Source organism: Centruroides vittatus, unplaced genomic scaffold (genome assembly GCF_030686945.1).
Source record: "Centruroides vittatus isolate TY-2023 unplaced genomic scaffold, ASM3068694v2 scaffold_861, whole genome shotgun sequence".
NCBI lineage: Eukaryota > Metazoa > Arthropoda > Arachnida > Scorpiones > Buthidae > Centruroides > Centruroides vittatus.
In genome coordinates this window covers 6,042,694-6,064,093 of record NW_027122718.1, presented here as the reverse complement: position 1 = coordinate 6,064,093, position 21,400 = coordinate 6,042,694, and the positions used below count along the sequence as shown (strand labels likewise).

The following is a 21,400-nucleotide window of genomic DNA, read 5'->3' as shown; positions in this document are numbered from 1 at the left end:
GAGTGGAGTATTTCCGAACATACTTTTCCACATTTACAAAGCATATATACAAATTATTTGAATTTTTTTTTTTTTTAATTGAACTGCTGGGCAGTTAAGATCCCCTGCTCTGTGGAATCCAAGTATTTGAAAGGAATTTTTCGTGGAAGGTCAGTTCCGAGTATATTGGGCCCCGTCCCTCACCAACTAATTGTTTCGTTGTAGGCTTGGTTGAACCCATAGCAGATTTGGAAAAAGACCTTAGTACTCACAGGGAAAAGGTCAAAAAAATGTGAAAAGAAAGCCTTTAATTTGAAAATGAATATGTTGCTTCTTTTTTTGCCAGGTGGTTTGTCCATAAAGATTTTGAGTTTAAATGAAATCGGGACTAATTTTTTGTGGGTAGATCGAGTCGAGACATTGTGTCCATCTCCCACTTGTGCTAGTTTATTTATCTGGGGTGGTGAACTTATGACATACGTGCCCAAAGTGGCAAGTCAGGAGAAATCATCTTATGCATAATGTATCGTGATCTCAGTTTATAACCTGCCTTTCAATTATCCTTTTGGTTTATTACTTTATTGACCTCTTTTCAATTTCAATTTTATTCTAATTAAAGCATATTCATTTCAATTCTTTAAATATCATTATTGCAAGTCTAAAACTTGGTGCATACACATTTTTAAAGATAATTATGCTCACTTTGTGGTGCACAGACTCAAAGATTTGCCATTTTCATGAAACCATCTCCGATCTATATTGAGAGTCAGATTTGTCATTAATAGTAAAAATTTAGGAACCAATATAATCATTGTGCTGATGTGCAAAATATTGACTTTATAACATCATTTAATGTCCAGTTAAAACAAGATCTTACGGAGATGAAAAAAAATTGATTTCTTATTTATTAATTGAATATATTGTATCAAATTCAGTATTGTTACAATTCAAATGATATGAATGATAAGATATTAAAGTTACTGGAAGAAGAAAATTTTTTAACATTAGTTCCATATACAGTAATTTGGAAGTCATGTATTTTGTCTACCATAACATTATATAGTCGTAATGATTGTACCTAGGGGCAAGAAATTAAGTAATCTAATGAAACTTAGAATTACATTATAGTTCGAGACAGGAAAATAAAATTACATTGCCAAAGTCTCCAATAAGACGACACGCTTTGCATGTGGCTCATGACTGCTTTCCATATGGTTTAATTATTCTACATAAACTTGATTTTGATGTTTGTTGGGTCTCCCACTTCAATATAAAAGTTTTCACTTGCATAGGAACATAATCAGTAACTGCAAGTGATATAAGATGATACTCTTCTTATATGATGGCAAGAGGTATTCGATTTCATCACACATGTGCAACTATGCTTTTAGAAAGTCTACGTTTCAATAAATGGCTGGTCGTCTATTTTAATAGGATTGGATCAATCATGAATTAATCGTCGTAAAATTCGAAAGCACTTTTCTATTTTTTTCCATATAAGGTTCGAAAGTAACGCATCAGAGGATGCTTCCACTCATAGCATGTATGTATGTATCATATAGAGCGCTGTTGGGGGAAACATAATTTACGGTATGAATCGTTGTAATGTGTAATCGTCAAAGTATGCTGTTCAGTTAATTATTATTAATTATTTAATGAATGTGTGTATCTTAAAAAAACTGCAGTGTTTAACTGTTTTGTTACAGTACCAAACAAACTGCAGTAGAAGTAATTTTGATTGCATAAAGTTACTTATAATCAGTAACAGGCTTCAAGTATTATGTTTTGTAGCTTGTAACATGTAAGTTTTATGCAACAGTGACTCTTTTCAGTAATCTGCTTCTTTGACTTTGATTCATATTAGGGAGTTGACTCGGGATCTGATTCAATAATTTATTTAGCTCTTTTGTTGAACTAAGCTAGCAAAGGTCAGTTCTTTACACTCAAATGTCATTGAATTTAAATAAACTCTCCGAAACCATTTGACTGTTCCAGACCAAATTTAGTATGGACTTCGAGTCCAAGTCGGTGAATGTTGTGGCTGTTTGAAAACTTGATCAAATCGTATCCTTGAGGAATATCACGGGAAAACTCTATCATAGACGTAAACTGGGATTTCGGTGCTTACAAATCGCGCGCATCAGTGTTCAGTTCTATACACAAGCATAAACAAACCCGCGTAACTCAAGTTTTGTTCGACATTCCTCGAGTTTTAAACAATTTAATTCCATAATTCAATCTAACTCCAGCTTAACAGTTCGTAACCATCATTGGTTGGCAATATGAACTAGCTCAAAAACTATTAAATTAAGTTGTTTTGAAGCAAATTTTGAAAGGAATTGAGTTTCCAAAATCAGCTATTTTTGCTTCTATTTTGAAGTACACTAAATAATAAATTTTGAACTTTAGATTTAAGCATAAATCTCACCCAGCTCAATTTGCAGGCATTGAAAACAATTAATGTGATCCTAGTTTATTCAATCGCATCACATTTAATACAGTATTTTGCGTTACGGCTATTACAATACGACATATTATTACTATTTAAAGATCAGTAAAATACACTGTTCTTTATATTTAAAAATATATTGCAATATATTTTTTAAAACAGAATAACTTCATAATTATTTCATTTTAAAAGATAACTTATAAAATAACTATTTAATACGTTATAAAACACACTATAGTTAACGTGAAAAATACAATAAAAGAGCTGAATAATTAATTCAAAGATTGTTTTTTTGAAACTGTTTTTCTTTGTTTAATTTTGTATATTTTGTGTTTTTAAAATCCATGTATTCATTTGATGAATATTTATTTATCTTTATATAGTTATTTTTTTAGACAAGGGGACAAAAAGCTGCAAGGTCTGGAGCATTAGTTCCATTCACCCCTATTATAGTCCGCTACTGATTTCCACAAAAATGAAGCAGCACGATCCAGGCAGTAGTACTCTTCACTATTTATTACGTATTAAAAGTGTTTTGTGATTCTAGATCAAATCCTATATGCTTAGCCATAAATTCTTTTACATATTTGATTCTGCGGAATTTAAAACAATCTATTGGAAGAATAAGAAAATGATTATAGAAGCAAGATTTTCTACAATCGAACGTCATCTTTACCTCGCCACCCCCAAAACTAGAACAAATCATTCCTCTCGTTCGTCCAGTATTCTCCGATTGACCGACAGCGCAATTTTTGCTAAATTTCGTAATATTTCGTTTATCCGACGCCGTTTTAAAAGCGGTTACCTGACGTCATCGGACGTTGGTTATATGAAATATGCGTGTTAAAGTTTAGTTACGTAAACGTTAATTAAAGTGACTTATATATTAAATAAGCGAATTTTATGAGTTTACCTACCACAAAGTAAATATCGTGTACGTATTCTACACCAAGGAATCAAAATATTATAGTTGTTCTTGTACGGAAATGGAGAAAAATGATGGCCTACTGCTCGAAACGAACGATTTAATTTTCTTTTTATAGTCAAAAAACCCGGCAACGAGTTGGGCAACTTTCTCGGCTGTTGTGAGATTTTATTTAGAAAATAACTTTTGTGTCTTTAACTACGATATAATAAATAGAATCGTGTGTGGCGCCATCTGTTATGTGATTTTGTTATAAAAACAATTTCTGATCTTTCTACTCCGTTTATTAATATTTTATAAAGTTCAGGAAATTTCTTAAGAGATAAATTCAATAAATATATACTTTTCTACACGAATCAATAAATAAAGGCTTTTTATTTTTTTTTTTCAAAGCCACATAGATTTATGGTTGTGGATTAATTTAATAAAACATTTTATATTTAATTTTAATTATTCAGCAATTATATAAATTATGTAACTTAATTAGAAAAAATAACTGACTAAAAGGTCAAAGAAGCAATAGCATATTTGCATAGTAAGTCGTATGCTGTTTTATTTTGTCAATGTGCTGTACTGTCGGAGAATTTGTACAACGTTGGTCAGAGAATGTCATGGGATTTAAAAGAAAAATTTGAGTAGGAACCCTGCATATAGTTAATCCTGTTCCTTTAATTATCTTAATACTAATGAATACAGCAAGAATTAATAATTTATTTATTTGAAGTAATAAATTTTAAGCAAAAATAAACTAATTTGTTTTTATAAAATTTTAACGAATTTCGGAAAAAGCCTATTTAGTTACTGTTAAATAAACTCATACTTAGTTGAAGTCTTTGCAGACATATAATTTGAAATTTTATATGAAAATACAAATACAGTAAGACCTGCTTAAGGTGATCACCCTTAGAACCAAGACAAATGGTATGATTAATACTTTGTAGCCTGAGGAAATTATTTCTCATGTTTCAGTTTTTAGAACATTTATTTAATTTGACTCAACATTTCCAAATCACGTATAATTTTTGGGGAATAATTCATACAAACTATGCTATAAACAAAAAATTGTAGGATTACTTACCGAGTGTGCACCGTTCGACGACGCCATTGCTTAAACTTGTTTTCGTCGCGGAGCGGCTCATCGAACGGCGGACGCGTGTTTCCTGATCAGCGAATTTTTCGCAGAAAAATAACTTAACTTTGGAGACATCACTAATAAAAATATAATTTTTATGGTCGTTGAGTAATAAATGTTTTTTAGTAGGTCCAGTGCTCGTTTAAACTCAACGGTTTGTACAATATCCGCTATTGGTCCAGATTCGACCAATCCTGTCGCGACACGAGTCGGCGATGACGTTTTACCGTGTTATACAAGTCTCTTTTAGCGTGTTATACGAACACGATTGCAATTTTTTCGCCGTGTTATAGGGGGTTTACTGTATATATATATATATATATATATATATATATAGTAACATATGTATAACTACCAGGCAATAAAAACTTTGCATTTTAAATTTTTCAACGAAAGTTTTCCGTCTAGTGAAGTTGGCCTTCGAGTCTTAAGAAGTATTTCAGGTTATTTTACTTGTCTCTATAGTAACAGACATTGTTTAGATATTCAGCAACGATCGTTTTATATTTGGGATGTTACATCTATGAGAGAACTTGAAAATTCTTTACATGAGAAATTTATGCTATTTTAAACATATACGTAAAATGTAACTTTCTTAATTTCAAACGTTCTGTAGTCTTATATACTTTATACTGTGTTTCGCTAATTTTTTTTAGTTGTTATTAGCCTACTAAGTTGCTTGTTTTGAGGGAGGTTCTTCTTTGAATGGGAATTATCTTTAAACCCTGGTAATAAATAAATTAATAAATATCAATCTAGAATCGCGGGATCTGATTATCGATTTTTTGTGTGCAATATCGATTTCTCTGGTCTGACGTCACACTATACGCTATTGGTTGAAGGTTATGAGCCCAAAAAAACATGCCATATTTCTGTATATGCTGTTGTACGGTATTTTCTAAGTAATTATATCATGCTTGTTTCTGATGTCGATCGTCAGTATGTTCATTGTATTTTTTTTTCTTTTTCTTCTTCTTTTATCACTTATTACAAATTATAAGCATTGAGAAACGAATTGCGCCATTAAAGAAACATTAATACTTATTTAATCAATTTATTCGATTTTCGTCTCCCAAATCTTTTATGGGTGACTGCAAACGTGTTTTTAGTTTAAATATTTGTAATTTTTGATCACGTGATAAAGTTTTAATGACGTTTTATGCCGATGGTTGATGATAGCGACATCTCACCCAGTCGACCACTAGCGTTAAATCTGAACGGCTTAAATACAACACGTAATTTTCAGATTCTTTAAAGTTACTGAAATATTTATTCTTATTTTGTAATATTAAATTACAGTATATCTGCATTTAATTTATTCTGTAAAAAACATTTCACAGAATTCTAAATAAGTAAATTATTTTCTATCAAATAAAAATGATGTGTTTATAACGATTATAGAAGGTTATAAAGATTCCTATCTTCATTTTTAGCAGTTGAATGAGTTATTTTAACATAGGCATAACTAAATAATATATTATTTTTTACGTCTATATTAAATTGAATGTGGCATAAATATAATGTCATAAATTTTAAGCTAAAGTTTAGCATTTACACATTTGTGCACATTAAAAAAGGAAATTAAAATTTGTCGGAAAGTGCGACATACAATAGAATACAAACAATTCTAATTTTATTTAAATGCTACAAATATACGCGTTTAAAAATAGATTTTACAACTATTTATATTGTAAAAGATGACAATGTCAATACCACGAATATATAGAAATAACCTATATAGATATTTTCATTGTTTATTGTAAACTTACTACAAATTTTAATTTTTAAAAATCGCATATTTTTTATCTATAATGCTTACAGGTAATGAAGTCAACTTATTTCTAAATATAAAAATATAAACCTTACATGACACAATTAAATAATTATGTCTAATTACTTCAATGAATTTATAATCTGTAGTAAACAATGAAGGGTGGATGGATAGAACAGATCTTTAGCTTATCCACCCTTTAATCATTTTACTTCTGATAAACAATTGAGACTATATTTTTATATCGTTATTAATTTAACAGGCCTATATGTTCTTCAATAAAGAAATGTGTCAATTCTGGTGAACGGTCTGGACATAAAGAAGGACGTAAAACGCAAAGCCATGATTCGATTCTAAATAATGATTACATTTTTAAATAATTTCTCTTCTATTTAAGAATAGATGCGAGTTGATCTTCGGGTCAAGACCTTGGCATCATTTCTCTCTCGAATTGCAACAGATAATTCGTATAGGTGTACATCATGTCTCCTCCCTGTTCTTCACCTAGCCTAATCCACCCTCTTCGATTCTTAATAGAGAAAAACTGTCATCTACACCTTTTAAAGGAATAAAGCAATATTTAGTATAAAAAAGAGGCGTCCTTGCTAGCAAACGATTCATTTGAACCAAATTTTTAAATGTGGATTGCTCAGGTAAGATCAAACCCTCTGTAAGAAAAGATTATCTTTTTCTTTAGTTTAAGGTGACGTTTGTATAGGTTATAGGCCTTATAAGTTATTAGATACAGTCTATATATATATTAATATATAAACAATTTCACCTGTCAATTTTTTCTGTGTTGGTTAGCTTATAATAGAGATCAAAACTTTAAAAGACTAAATTCTTTTCTTTAAACGCTGAAAATCCTAAGTAAAAAAGGTAGAAAGGGGTTTTTATTCTTTTAATATTTGTGTGAAGTTAGTTTTGAACATGTTCATTTTTCATGATAATGGTAAACTTTCTCTTCAATTAGTACAGTATACGTTAATTGGTGGAAAAGTTACCCAGAGAGCCGATTCGCACTAAAATAATTAATGCGATTTTTTACGGCTCAGCTATCAACGTTTAATTAAATTGTTAGGATGAATAACTTTTTGTAGTTGTAACATGACATAAAAATTAAATATTACACAGAAAATATTTATGCAAAATCTCATAGTTTATAGAATGGACTTTAGCAGATGCGATTTCCTGTTATATTTACTTTCCCACCCGTTGTTTGTAAGTATTGCAATCGGTCAAAAAATGGCTGTTCGAGATTTTTACATTTTTGGACTCGGGAGATCTCGAAATGTCGAGAAATGCAGAAAAATTTGGGGTGTTTTCTATATGTACGGATGTTTGTGTTTGTGTGGGGCATGATTTCGTTCATCCACTTTGAAGCTTTTGTGTCTTTTCTGGAAAACAGGGATGTTTGTGTATTAAAGGTATTGAGGCTATTAAATTCTGATGATTAAAGGTCAACGGGATGGGGAGATAGAGGGGGTCATGTTCATATCTCGAGTGGGGTCAGACTTAATGAAGATTTTACTCGTTATTAGCATTTACTTATATATATATAAGGTGTATATATATATATATATATATTTATCAAACTCATTCTACCCTCAAAATTAAGCTTTTTTTCATTTTATAATAATTAATAGCATAAAAAGTTTTTAAATAAAATAACATAATTTTAACATTTGCCGGAAAAGTTACGCAACTTGTTGCTGGATTATTCTTTTAATTGAATTCTTAGTATGTTATTCATAGCTTTGAATATTAATACATATGCAGTTTTAGCCTACATTATACTTAAGTTATGTTATTAATATGTACTGTACATTTTCATTACATATTCTCATTTTTTTGTGCAGACATATTTATTTCGTTTTTCATTACACATAAGACTAAGTTAATTTTAATTTTCATATCGACAAAAATAAATCTGAAATGATGCATTTGCATAAGTTTATTCAAGTAGATTTTTATAGCATTATTTCTGTACACAATTGTGTATCAGTTGTAGTACAGATTTACAGGTAATGATTTCGAGTAACGGATAGTAATGTAAGCCGTCTCCTATAAGCGTAATGCTGTTTTACTATCGATATAATGATCCTTTAAATGATTAGTTCGTTAACCACTTAAGATGTTTTTTTTTTTTTAAAGATGAATAAACCGAAATGTTATGTCCTTCGAATCCGACATTCACCCGAGTTCAAGAATTACACAGAAGACGATTTTATTCTCAGATATTTTATTTAATTGTATTTCGGATCGGAGAGATCTCCGATCCCTCTTCAGTAAACGGTACAATTTGCGAGAGTTTACACCAATATTTGGGACTCTCCGACATCAATCATAGTAAAATCTTCATTAAATCCGACCCTACTCGAGATACGGCACATGACACCCTCTATCTCCCCACACCCTTCGACCTTTCAACACCAAAATTTAATAGCATCAATGCTCCTAATACACGCGCATCCCTGCAAAATTTCAGAAATTTTCGACAAAGAGCACAGGTGTTATTAAGTTTTTCAAAGCGGGTAAACAAACTCGTGACCTCCAAACACACTAACACTAACCTCTACTGATGAAAATAAATACCTTTTGAAAATACGACTAAAAGTACTCATAGCTTTTGAAATTTAGCATTTATGGATCAATTTTTAATTGGATACATATTTTACGAGATATTTATCAAGGACATAATAAACTGACTAGCCTACTTTGTGTATAGGCTTGTGTTTCTATTTACATTTTAAGCTTCTTTGATTTTCAGCAAGGAAGAATGGGTAGGCCATAACTTACCCAGCCTACCGGAACAAGAGGACTGACCCCCTGGTTCCGGGACCCCCTTGTATAAGGGATAAAAATCTGGACCCTTTGAGAAAAATAAAGGAAAATGCTTGAAATCTTTGAAACACAGAACAAAGTGGTCTGAAAGAATTAAAAATTAAGTGTCAAGCAGACTGAACGAAGAAAGACATTTTTCCAGAATGTATTGAGAAAAGAAAGAGGACTTTTCTTGGGTATGATTGAAAATTGTTTATTGCGAGAAATAACGGAAAAAGAATAAGCGAGCAATGAATGGATAATAAAAGGTAGAAAGAAGAAAATGGCTTGATGATGTGAAAGAAATAGTAATTTTCAAAGCCTGAATAGGAAGGTTGAATCATATGCAAAATGAAGGATTGATCTTTAGACCCAATTTGGAAACAAGAATACGTTACTTTTTTTACCCTAAACATAACGTTGAACTTCCTAGTTAAATCCTATACTCAAAAGACTTGGTTTCTGCTGTCTTACAGGGCTGTATTTAAACATTTATCATTGAGGGGGCATAGGGAGCGTGGAGGCTGAATTTTTCCGACTGAAACGTATGGCTTATACCGATAGTTCATAAAAAGTATTGTTCAAGAAGACTGGCTCTCCTCCCGCAATCTCCTTATCCCTCATGTCCCTCCTTTACGCTTCTGTATTTCTCTTAATTCTGAAAAGAATATATTATTATGCTTTCTTGGGAGCGTGACTTTGCCGACTATTCAGCAGCGACTATTTGCCAACAAATAAGGGACGAGACGTCTTCTCAAACCTCTCCAATAACTTCTATACTGTAGTTACTGTTTTGTTCAATTCGAGAGAAGTTACTACAGTATTAGTTTTTTGAGAGAAGTAATCAATCTTTATATTGAATAGCAACTTTCCACGGTTAGTGAAGTTACAGTTCTTAGAGAGTAAATGCAACGATGCTTCTGGATGAGTCACATCGTAGAATATTAGTTGCTTTTTACCTGTAGTAATGAAAACCACAATGCCAATTGAGAAATTTCAGGACTATAGTACAAAATAGATTCCTGGATATGTAATTCACCGCTGGCTGTAGAGTTGTTGCTACAAAAGTATAATACAAATATGTTGTTTTTAATTTTCCCACTTTATGTACGCTAACATAGTCTTTTCTTCATGCCCAACATAAATTAACTCAGGTTCACAATGGAGGGCTAGGTGATAAGGGATAGATTCCATCACTCATAGTTCTGGAATCCTATTCCGATCAAAACACAACTACTAGCTCCTAGAGTACTAAAATATCATATCTGATACTTTCTAATCCAGTAGAAAAGCATTAATATATTTTTAATTAATTAAAGTATTTAGGTAACCGTTATTTCTGTTAACTAACTAAAATAATTTCAATTTTCAGGCTGTGATTATCATCGTATTCATCAGAGAGTCTCTCTCTCTGGAACATGCCGATGGAAAAAGTGAAAGTTCTCTATCGCGAGTAAGTAACGATCAATCTTTATATATTAATTAATAATCACTAATTAAAGTTACCATAACAGGATAATGGAGATTACAACTTTCAATATTCCATCCACCGAAATGATGGTTCCAGTAATTCCAGAAGTGAAATGGGAAATAGCGACGGATTGAAGATGGGTTCTTATAGTCTGACTGATATTGACGGTCGTAAAAGATCGGTAGATTATGTTGCGGATCATCACGGATTTCGTGTGGTAGTACGTTCTAATGAGCCTGGAACAATGAATTTACCCGAAGATCATCCTCCTGATCAAAGAGGTACCGTACATGTGTCTGCAAAATATCCACCTGGCCACGCATATTATCTACCGCTTAAACGATAATGTATGACCAATTCCAACCGAATAAATTGATTTAATGTAAAGTTTAATTGGTTAATTTGTTATCTTATGGCACCAGTCCATTTCAAACGTTAAGGCAACGTTTCTCAAACTTTCTCTAACATCGGCACTCCAGTTTGATAATATTTTTATTGAAGTAACACTACTTCTTTATCAATGTAGAGTTATTGCGCTTTTCATACTTTTAGTAACAGGCGTAAGAAGTGTTATAGCGATGTTTAGCACTATTTCTCGGCTCCTGAACGCCCTTTTTTTTCTTTTTTTTTTAACTCTTTCCGCCCTGTGGGCACTAAGAGGGCCTCTTTTAGAAGGCCCATTATGGGTTCGGCCAGGTCCACAATGGGGCGACCGGGTGGTGAGGGACGGGGCCCGACATATCCGAACGGACCACCTTCCCGAAAAATTCCTTGGGATTTTCGACCCGTTCGGATTCGATCCCGGGTCCCCCAGAGCGGTAGGCTGCCACCTTGACCGCTCGGCCATCCGGCCGTCCCTGAACACCCTAGTGTGTTGCGGTATTCCGGTTGAAAACCACAGTGTTAAATGAAAATTAAGGTATAATGTTTTTTTATTATTAGAGATTGAAGAATACCACCCGCGAATACTCGAGTATTCGAATACTTTCCTAGTATTTGAGTCCCCACACAACTGACACACAACTTAACAGTATTCGAGACATGTGATCTCGAATATAATTCATTTGAATATTAAGAATACATCCAATATCGCGCCATACGTATGACAGTGCTTCTTCTATACTCTAACTCAACCAAGTTGGTAGTAACATCAGTAAAAACAAACATGACAAAAATCACCATAATAGTGAACTACTGAAGAACACCAATATACTTCCATTATAAAATTCATTTACATCTATCCCTCTTTTTGCCCTTTGGATACTTTCGCATAAAAAAGGACAGTTCATACATCCAGAATAAAAATGCTTGATAGTATCTACAACTTCGATGGAACAAAAAATAAGTAATTTACAAATGAAACAAGAGCTTTTTTATTCTATCATCATTTATCATTAACGTTTTTGTACAGTACGTAAATATAGTAAACACAAGGTAACATAAAATCAACTTACAGTATTCTCTGATATACATTACTAGATTCTGAACCAACAAGCTAGAATATAGCTGCATAGAGTGACTGACCTTAGATATAGCGCTCTTGGTGGCAACGACGGGTACTATCGACCGCCATTTTACTTTAAGTCAAAACATTGAAGTCTATACCACGTGTTGGGCAGGATTGTCACTTTAGAATCTATTTCTCACATCTAAATCTAGATTTTGTTTGCCCCTAGATTTGAGATTTAGGCAATTAGATAAGGGATATAAATCTAGATTGTTTCATCTCGAATTTAGCTATTTTCTAGATTTTACTTATTATAAAGAAAATAAGATCAGAGTTTAAAGTGGTAGATGAAGTACTTAACCGTCAATATAACAATATTTTTATGATCTAAGTTCGAGCCAGGTCTTGAAGGGCTTTTACCTTCAGCCACTATTGTTTATTTATAGTGTACTCAGGCGAGTCTGATCCGTACATACTCAGTACGTTGTTGATTTTTTTCGGACTGTTTTTTTTTTCCTTTGTAGAATATAAGTAGTGTTCTTGTGTTTTTATTATAATTATAGTTTGTTTGTGAAAATATTTACAATGAAAAACTACATTTTGACCATTGTCATGTTATGAATCACATTGTTAAAGTTAAAATCCTTCTAAGAGGTAACAAAGAGCTAATAATGGTAGGAAATGGAAGAAGTGTTACATTTTCACATCAAAAATAGACAAAGAAAATATGCCAGTAAGTGAAAGAGATTGATATATAGAAACTGGCTGTCCGGTAATTATGTACCAGCTGTCATGTATAGCCGGGGAAGTAAAATTAAGAATGTTTAGAAATGCATTTTGTCTTGTCTGGAAACATTTAAATAAAGGGTTAAAAAAAAGAAATGACTTATTTTCAAACTTAAACAAAAAAACTACGAAGGGTCATTTTGACTCGCACCATCTTAGTAATGGTTAAAACTCTTTCTTTTTCATTCTTCTACACGAGTTAGAGTATTCTACCTTGTTGCCTTTACACAACACAAATGGCACACCTCCTTGACTAAAAGGAAATGGAAGACATATTGTTGTTGAAAGGACTATTTGTATATTATATAAACACACAGCATGTACTATATATATATAATGTACCGGTATATACTTTCCCACACTTAAGAATACGGCCAGTCTGAAAGTTTGGATATAAATGTGCAAATGTCAGTCATAACACAATAATGTACAGATATCTGTATGTTATAATTTGATATATCTTAAATTAACAAAACAAATTTAATAATGTACTTCTATCTTAAACAGCTATACTGAAAAAAATAATGTTTAGCTGGGGCTGAACCCATGCCCCTTTGTAACCTGACATTCATACAAATTTTGATTTATTAATAGGTAAACAGTTTATTAACTGAATGTATGTTTTCTTTTAATCCTATACTTCTTAGCTGAAATTTCATGGTAGTACCTGCATAACTAACTTCCTAAATGGAAAAATAAGTTAGAAATCATAACTTATGTTTATTCTATTTTTGTCATCATATTCAGAACCTCTGACCGCAGATGATAATTGACTTAGTATATATGGAATAAGGTAAACACATTATTATGTGGATTTTTATCGAATGTATTGTGATAATTTTTTATGGAAAATTTTTATAATAAAATAAACTTAACTTTAGAAGTACCTTTTATTCAAGTAAATAAAAATTTCTTTATATTTTAAAAAATAATTAATGATTATCTAGATTGTTCATAAAGACAAATGCCATACAATGTTTTGTCACTAAGTTTTTATTCAACAAGTGCTAAGAAGCAAGGTCCCTCTACAGTTGCAAAACACATCAGACAAGGACCTCCACCAATAATGCTCTTATAAAACAAATATTTTGTACTTATATAATATTAGGCATTTGAAATCATATAATTGGGCAGTGCTGACATATCAATACTCAGGCTGATTTAGGCTCTGTACTATAAAAAAAAAAATACAAGAGGAGGCCAACTTTTCCAAAGAATAAATATTGTCATTGTTAAAATATTCTTGATTACTGAGATTTAGGATGTAAAAATTTACTGCCCAATAAATCTTTAGATATTTTACCTAGTAATAAGAGATAAATAGAATCAATTAATACGAAACTGAAATGCCGAGATTGGTAGAAGTCCATAGCCTTTGATATTGCATGCTCTTAAGCATGCCTTATATGTTCAGATCATACAGTATTACATCATACATTTGAAATTTTAGATCAGAATTTATCCCAGAAGACGACAAAGAAAATATAAAATGTTACAAAATACTAAATAGAGGAAAATTATTTGATTTTGGCAACTTTTGGGTGAATTTTTACAATCATGCATTTGATATTGTGATGTTTACAGGAACTAGTATAAATAAAAGTTCTTTAATACATTACAATGAAAGATTTATAAATTAGCATTAACACAGTGAATAATTTGACAAATGATCTGAACCATCAAGCTTATTATTTAATAAGAAGTTTTTCTTTATTTTTATGATGCACATTTAACAGTTGAATCAATTTGTGAAAATTCTAGTCAACAATATATATTTCGAAATTGCATAGACAAACATCTAGTGCTGTTGTCCTTAATGGTATAAAGTGCTGAAGCTGATATTTCTTTTAATAATAAATAAGTATGAAAATATTTCTTGCTTTGATTTTATACTTTCTTTTAAATAAAAGAAAAACCCAAATTGTCACTTAAGATTTTGGATTATCGATATTTTTGTGTTAAACTTAATCCACAATTTAAAAACAGTTTTAATAGAAGAATAGGAAGAAATTACATCCTAAGTATGAAGAATCAGTGCAATTATTACAGGAAGAGCAAACTTTTGGCAATAACATATACCTGACAGTTGTTGTTACACCACCACAAATCTGTTGTACAGCTTTGTGACAATATATACATTGATGAATGTATGTTACAATACATCACGGAGAGTTTAAATTCATCAATAGAAAAAACTCAATGTAACGAAAGCATTTGCTTGCAACTTTTGTTGAATTTTCCTAATTATAGGATATGGAGGGAGGGGGGATAAACTTAAATTAAAACTAATTCAGACTAGCTAAAATTATAATTCTTTCAACTGCTGCATAAAACAGAATTTATCACAGATTAATTTTTACAAGCTCGGTTTTCCTAATATTTGAGGTACTTCCAACTTAAGACATTGGGAAGGTAAAGAAAAACTAATAACGAGAAGACCCTAAACTGTTGTACTGCAAAATAAAGATATTCTGTTTGTGCCTCATACTTTAAGAGAGTTTGGTCCATAAGCATCAAGTCTGTTTGGAACATTGTGGTATCCTTTAGAATAAGTCACATGTAAAACTTTTCCTTAATTCTACACAGACATGCACAAATGCAGCAGCATTTCTTTTTTGGTATATCAACATGATATATTATAGTTCTTGATTTAATGAAAGATGATTTATTTCCTTGAATTTATTTTAAAAAGCACTTCAATGATAATGGAAAAAGTTTATTTCCAAATGTTTATATATATATTTTATATGCATGTGGAATTTTTCACTGACCATGAAAACAAAATCAGATGCATCCTCAATATCACGAAGTTCTTTGGTTGATACCATAAATCAGACCATCACTATAACAATACACTAAAACTTTGGATGATCTGTTTAGAAACACAAATATTTTGGAAGTTGAACTTTTCACAAAAAATGCAGTCATAACAAAATTAATTTCGTGCTAAAAAAAGACTAATTTCATTTCCTCCTTTAGTCGGTGGTGAGGTAGACAGCTTATCCTGTTATGGTAGCTGAGCTGTCTGATGGCGGAAGACAAGGCCGGGAACACGGGAGGTAGAACATTGAAAAAATAACTTATTGCAGTTTGATATTAAGCAGATGAATGAAAAACTGTACAAATCAGATGCTAAATGTCCCTATGATTGTTTGATTCTTTTACGAGGTGGTCCTATAGGTGGGATTTGTTGTGTTGCCAAGGCACGAAAAGCCTCTGCAACCAAATGTGGATGTCTGTAGACCATATTTTTCCAACCTGCTGTTTCCATGACATCAGCTGCATGACTGAAAATACAATTATAAATTATTTAAGATAATTCAATGTAATTTTTAAAAAATGTATAAACTTAACTTACGTGTTAATAAAATCAATTGCATGTGCTTTTAACTGATCTGCACTATGCATGTCAGCCAATATAAGAACATCAGTTGCTGTTTCCACTGACAAGTTTGAACACAATGCTTCTTCACACATTACTTTTAACCGCTCCAAAGCATACTAAAAATATATAAGTAATTCTATTTTAAAAGTAAATAAATAAGTTAGTCTGTAAATTATTAAAGCTGCACATTTGAAAGTAACTTTCCAAACAATGACATCAACATACCTTATCGGCAGCAGCTAGAAGATCATCTGCCATTTTTTCTAAATTTGGAGCTTTACCAGTATATATAAAGCGAAGCATTTCTCGAAGTACTTCATGATCCATGTCTGTGATTGCAACTCTGTTCTGTTAAAAAACCATTTAATATTAATTATCAAATATAAATAATATTGCTGTGGATAACAGTATAAAATTTAATAAAAATTTTACTTGCAATATTAACCCAATTAACATTACATATTAATAAATTAACAGAATGTGATCACACAAACTTGTCATCTTATAAAAACAGAAAAATTGATTTAAGTGATAACATTATTGAAACTTTTCTATTTTAATGAACTCAAAGCTAAGATTAAACTTTCTGAAATCTGAGAATATTCTTCCATATTGTGTACTAGCTGAAGTACCCAGTGTTCTCTAGAGAACCTAAATGAAGATGTAATTGGGTAAGATTTATTACAGCTAAAAATGGCATGTAATGTACAATGCATGTAGCTATATTCAGTGATAACATAGGAAATCTTGGATGATTGGTTACAACACTACACACAAAAAGTTTCAGGTAGAAGTTTTAGGCTATGATGTCTAGATTATCAATTTGGAACAGGAATTCTAGATTTAAGTTTAATTCAAGACAATAAAAACAAACAATAGTAAACTCATTGGAATGGAAGCAGCCACAGGTGATACTAAAATGCAGATCAATTAATTCGTACTCAGCATTGGTATAGTACAAAAATATAGTCTCTTTACTGTTCTGACAAAAACAAATTCTTGATTTTTATACAGAAAATTATTATTCATTCATACATACAGTATCCTTCACTTACTGTCATCACAGATATTGTTATTATGTGTAAAAGTTAGAATACATTGATTAAAATAAATAAAATTTTATAAGAGCATTATTTATCATCATCGTTGGGTAAATAGAAGGTATTTGAACCCCCTCTTCTCATGTTAAAAGCCTCAATATTTGGCTGATAGCAGTCTAACAGATAACAATCAAATGCTATCTCAATCTTAACTACTGCTTTAATTTTTAATTGTTATAAAAACTCAAAATGCATTCCAATAGAGCGTGGCAAAATTTTTACTAAGGCATCAGATACATAAAACCCAAAATTAAGCACATCAAAGACTCCACAAAATAGATTCCTTTTAATGCTACACAAAATACCTTTATCTTATACCAAAAACAATACATACAGTGTACTGAATAATAATATATTCTTATAGAAAACTAAAAAGACTATCATAGATAAAGAGATGCCAACCTGAGACGAGGGCCATCAGTAGCACATGTTATGGTTAGAGAGCAGGGAATAGATGGAGAGCAACATTTCCATCCACCCTCTTCTAATATAACATCATTATTCCAATTTTAAGTTATTCATAAACTATCTTACTTTTATTAATTATTTTACAGGGATTCAGAGTCTAAGTAATTCTCTTATTTCCTTCATGATTCGTAAACCAAAAACTTTTTGGTGTAATATTCTATGCCAAACTTCACGTCTAGAATCACAGTGACTAAATTAACAACACAAGTGTTTTTAATATATTTTATTCATACTGTAGTTATATATGCATATCAAATCACTATAATTTAGTGATTCTTCTTTAGCATAACATCTATAAGGAAAAAATTAATACAATACTTTTTAAAATAAGGTACCAATACAATTCAAGTTATGACAGAGTTAAATGTTTACAAGTATTTTACTTGTTACAAAAAACAAATTGTGAAACACTTACTTTGTTATAAGTCTTATTGAGGGGATGATATTCACTGTCAAGGACATTCTAGATAATGCTATCAAGGTAGGTGATGGACTATCACTGGTTTACTGATCAATACTGTACTTACTATGTATGGACATTACCAAAAGATTTTTGGTTTATGAATCATAAAAGAAATAAGAGAATATCTTACTTTCATTCTAAAATAAATTCTAATATTTTCAAATTTATCATCAATTTGAAATCAAACAAATTATAAAATTATGTTAAGGGGGGCTTTGTTCCCTGCTTGCTTTGCTATTTGCATGAGCTTCACCCACATACTCAAAAATTCACCAATTCCTGATGCTGCAGTTTATTTTTTTCTTTGTGATAGATGTGATGTCACAATTTTAAGTGTATGTATGTATGTATGTGTATATATATATATATATAGAATAGATTAATTTTATCACAAAGTTCTTAAAATTTTTAATATTAATAAATTATTTTATAATAATTTTTAAAATAAATTTAAATTCATATTTCTCATTTAATAAAATAAAACTTGTGTAATTGACAATCTGCCATTTTGTCTGTCACATGGTCTTTTCATTTGAGCTTTACCAGTGTGCCCAATTGTGATGACAAGAGAATACATTTTTTGACAAGTTTTAGCACAACCATGCAACTCAATCATTTACAAGGAAAATTTTTACACAGACCCTTAATTAGCTGCTTGCAAACTGGAACACTCACAGTCTGTACATTCAATGTTTTTGGTGTGAATGTGCTGATTGGTTTGAGATTTGGTATATTGGTGATTCTGTGGACAAAGCGCTAACTAAAACTTACATATTATTGCATTAGCACACTTCTCTGACAGTATAAAAGATCATTCTGCATTCTGTAGTTTTTTAGAGGGTTATCCAGAAGTCTAATTTACACATGACTTCTGTAGACACTATTGAGAACTGTAGTGGTTGGCATCTCTGTATAAATAATATGAGATACAAAAACCAGTTACATATCACATATTATTCCACAACAAATGAATAAAACCTAATCTGACATTTTCAAACATATACAGGCATACCTTGCCTTACGTCAGTAATTGGTTCCAAGAGAGGCGACGTAAGTCAAAACTACAGTGGAAAACACCAATAATGAGCACTTCAAGACCGCTAAACAAGACGACAACACAGAAACACAAATGTTTTCATGTTTCGTTCTCTAGGATTTATGATGATTATATTAACATTTACTGAAAATGTACATATTTTAATATGATTTTATGTGCTTTTAATGCTTTTCTAGTGATATTACGACTTCAATATTTGTGGCGGACGGATGTAAAGTCGAATAAAATGACAAACTTGATTTTTATTTGTCCATATACTTTTTTGACAAACGACGTATAATCGAGAACGACGTAACTCGAGGTATACCTGTACATTTTTTATCATTTAATCTAAGTCTCATTTATTGTGCAAAATCATTTAAAAATATTAAACAAACCCTAAAGATGAGCAAAAGGAATCTGGAGTAAAGAAATATAAAGATCTTTAAATAAAAAAAAATAGTAGTTCTAAAGGAGAATTCATTTTTATAAAAAAAGAGATACATCATTAAGTCCATGAATAAGTGCAAAGTCTACAAATATTTGAGACTTTAATGTGTCTAAATTATAAAATATACAGAAATAAATCAAAGATTAACAAAAAGATGATAATTTTAAACTCTTAACCACTCAGCAGTGAGAGATGTAAATATACGTCGAGGGCGATCGTGTAGCAGTGGTGAGGGACGTATATATCCGCTAAATTCTTTTGGGGGTATTGCCAAAAACTACCGCGAGAAACAATTCACATAAAAAGTGAATTATGTAACAATAAAAAAAGACTTTTCTTTACTAGACATAACTGTTTGCAAACACTTTTCTGAAACGGAAATGAGAAAAATTGCATGAAAAAATACTTTAAAAAATATTCCAGGTATATTCTCCACTACTAAGGGATAGAACTATACCTGACTCTCCCACTGCTGAAAGGTTAACTAACAGCATATCTGCAAGTAAACCATAAATACAGCAACAAACATATATTATTCTAATATATTCTTTTAAACACTGGATACACAAAGAACTAACTACGGAACTAAAGACCTTTAACAAAAATAACTCATCTAAAACTCTGTAAGAGAAAGCAATTGTCATAAAAAGGGAAGTTCATTACTTCAAAAATAGCCTTCACTGACAGAATTAACTTCCACTACAAAAATAATTAAACTGAAAAAGCTTACTACAAAAGTAAGAAATATCACAATAATATAAAGCATTGGAACTTTACCAAACATGAACAACATGCCATTAAACCAGAATATGATTAATTTGGACACAGCAAAACATAAATGGACACCAAAAAACAGATATGAGCCTAGGTGCAGCTCTAAGAGTACACTGTCCTTATGTTCTTAGGATTATGCAGTGCGTACATTGCTAGCTAGCTTGGGGGGTTCCTCTTTGGGGAGACAAGAATAATTGCCATACAAGATCATATTGTAAACAAAAAAAATTACAGATAATATATATTAAAGAAAATACAATAAAACCTTGTTAAGTCAAAGTTTACAGGGTAAAAAAAATCCCAACTTTGAGTTAATGAGTTCATACCTGATATTCTCAAATTTTTCTGTTGCCATTAGTTTCCTGTATCAAGCCATTTCTCAAGAATTTGTTCTCAGAATTGTATATAGTTTACGAGAAGATATCCATGTCCAAATCAAAATGCCAGTAACATACTGTATCAGTAAAAGAATGTCAACATGAGGTTATAATGGAATGGTGTTGTTTGCATAGAACTGTAGTGTTTTTTAATCTTGATCATCTGTATTCACGCAGAATGTAAGAGAAAATGAAGATCATGAATCTATCGAAGTGTGAAAAGTACATGGGAAAACAGGTTTTGAGTTAAATTTACTCACGTATAAGATGATCTCACATATAGAACAAGGTGTGACTTTAGAGATCAAAATAAAGAAAATTAAATTTATTAATACAATTCTAATTTTATTTTGTTTAATCACAAATAAATTATCATCAAATGCACGTATTAAGGCAAACAACCATGTTTGCCTTAATACACGATGAATGGAAAACAAAACCAAAACATTATCATGCACATGACTGGAAAAAGTTTATTTTTAATGATTCAGAATGTGCTAATATTGATAAAAAAAATTAACAATTTAACTAATATGAAATAACTACATTTATAATCATTGTTA

General features: G+C 31.1%; 2 protein-coding genes across 7 annotated transcripts in view; one reads left to right on the top strand and one right to left on the bottom strand.

The window, feature by feature from the left end:
- The first annotated feature begins 6,869 nt into the window (after nt 1–6,869).
- LOC136990013 (adult-specific rigid cuticular protein 15.7-like) lies at nt 6,870–10,943 on the top strand. Its single transcript, XM_067288333.1, has 3 exons — nt 6,870–6,909; nt 10,452–10,532; nt 10,594–10,943. The coding sequence occupies exons 1-3, from the start codon at nt 6,895–6,897 to the stop codon at nt 10,894–10,896; spliced, it is 399 nt and encodes a 132-aa protein (XP_067144434.1). The 5' UTR covers nt 6,870–6,894; the 3' UTR covers nt 10,897–10,943.
- Nucleotides 10,944–13,760: 2,817 nt separating this feature from the next.
- Nucleotides 13,761–21,400, bottom strand: part of rdx (BTB/POZ and MATH domain-containing protein rdx) — an 85,823-nt gene continuing 78,183 nt past the window's right edge. For all 6 annotated transcript variants that reach the window (XM_067288486.1, XM_067288491.1, XM_067288489.1 and 3 more), the window contains 3 exons: nt 16,394–16,516; nt 16,142–16,284; nt 13,761–16,070 (listed from right to left, as the gene is read on the bottom strand). In XM_067288486.1, coding sequence (XP_067144587.1) covers nt 15,926–16,070; nt 16,142–16,284; nt 16,394–16,516 — 411 coding nt within the window. In that variant the 3' untranslated portion in view covers nt 13,761–15,925. The remainder of the gene's footprint in view (nt 16,071–16,141; nt 16,285–16,393; nt 16,517–21,400) is intronic.

Excerpts from the sequence above, each read along its gene's own strand:
- LOC136990013 (XM_067288333.1), top strand. Across the intron at positions 10,533-10,593 it reads GTGAAAGTTCTCTATCGCGA|GATAATGGAGATTACAACTT; the intron begins GTAAGTAACGAT and ends TTACCATAACAG.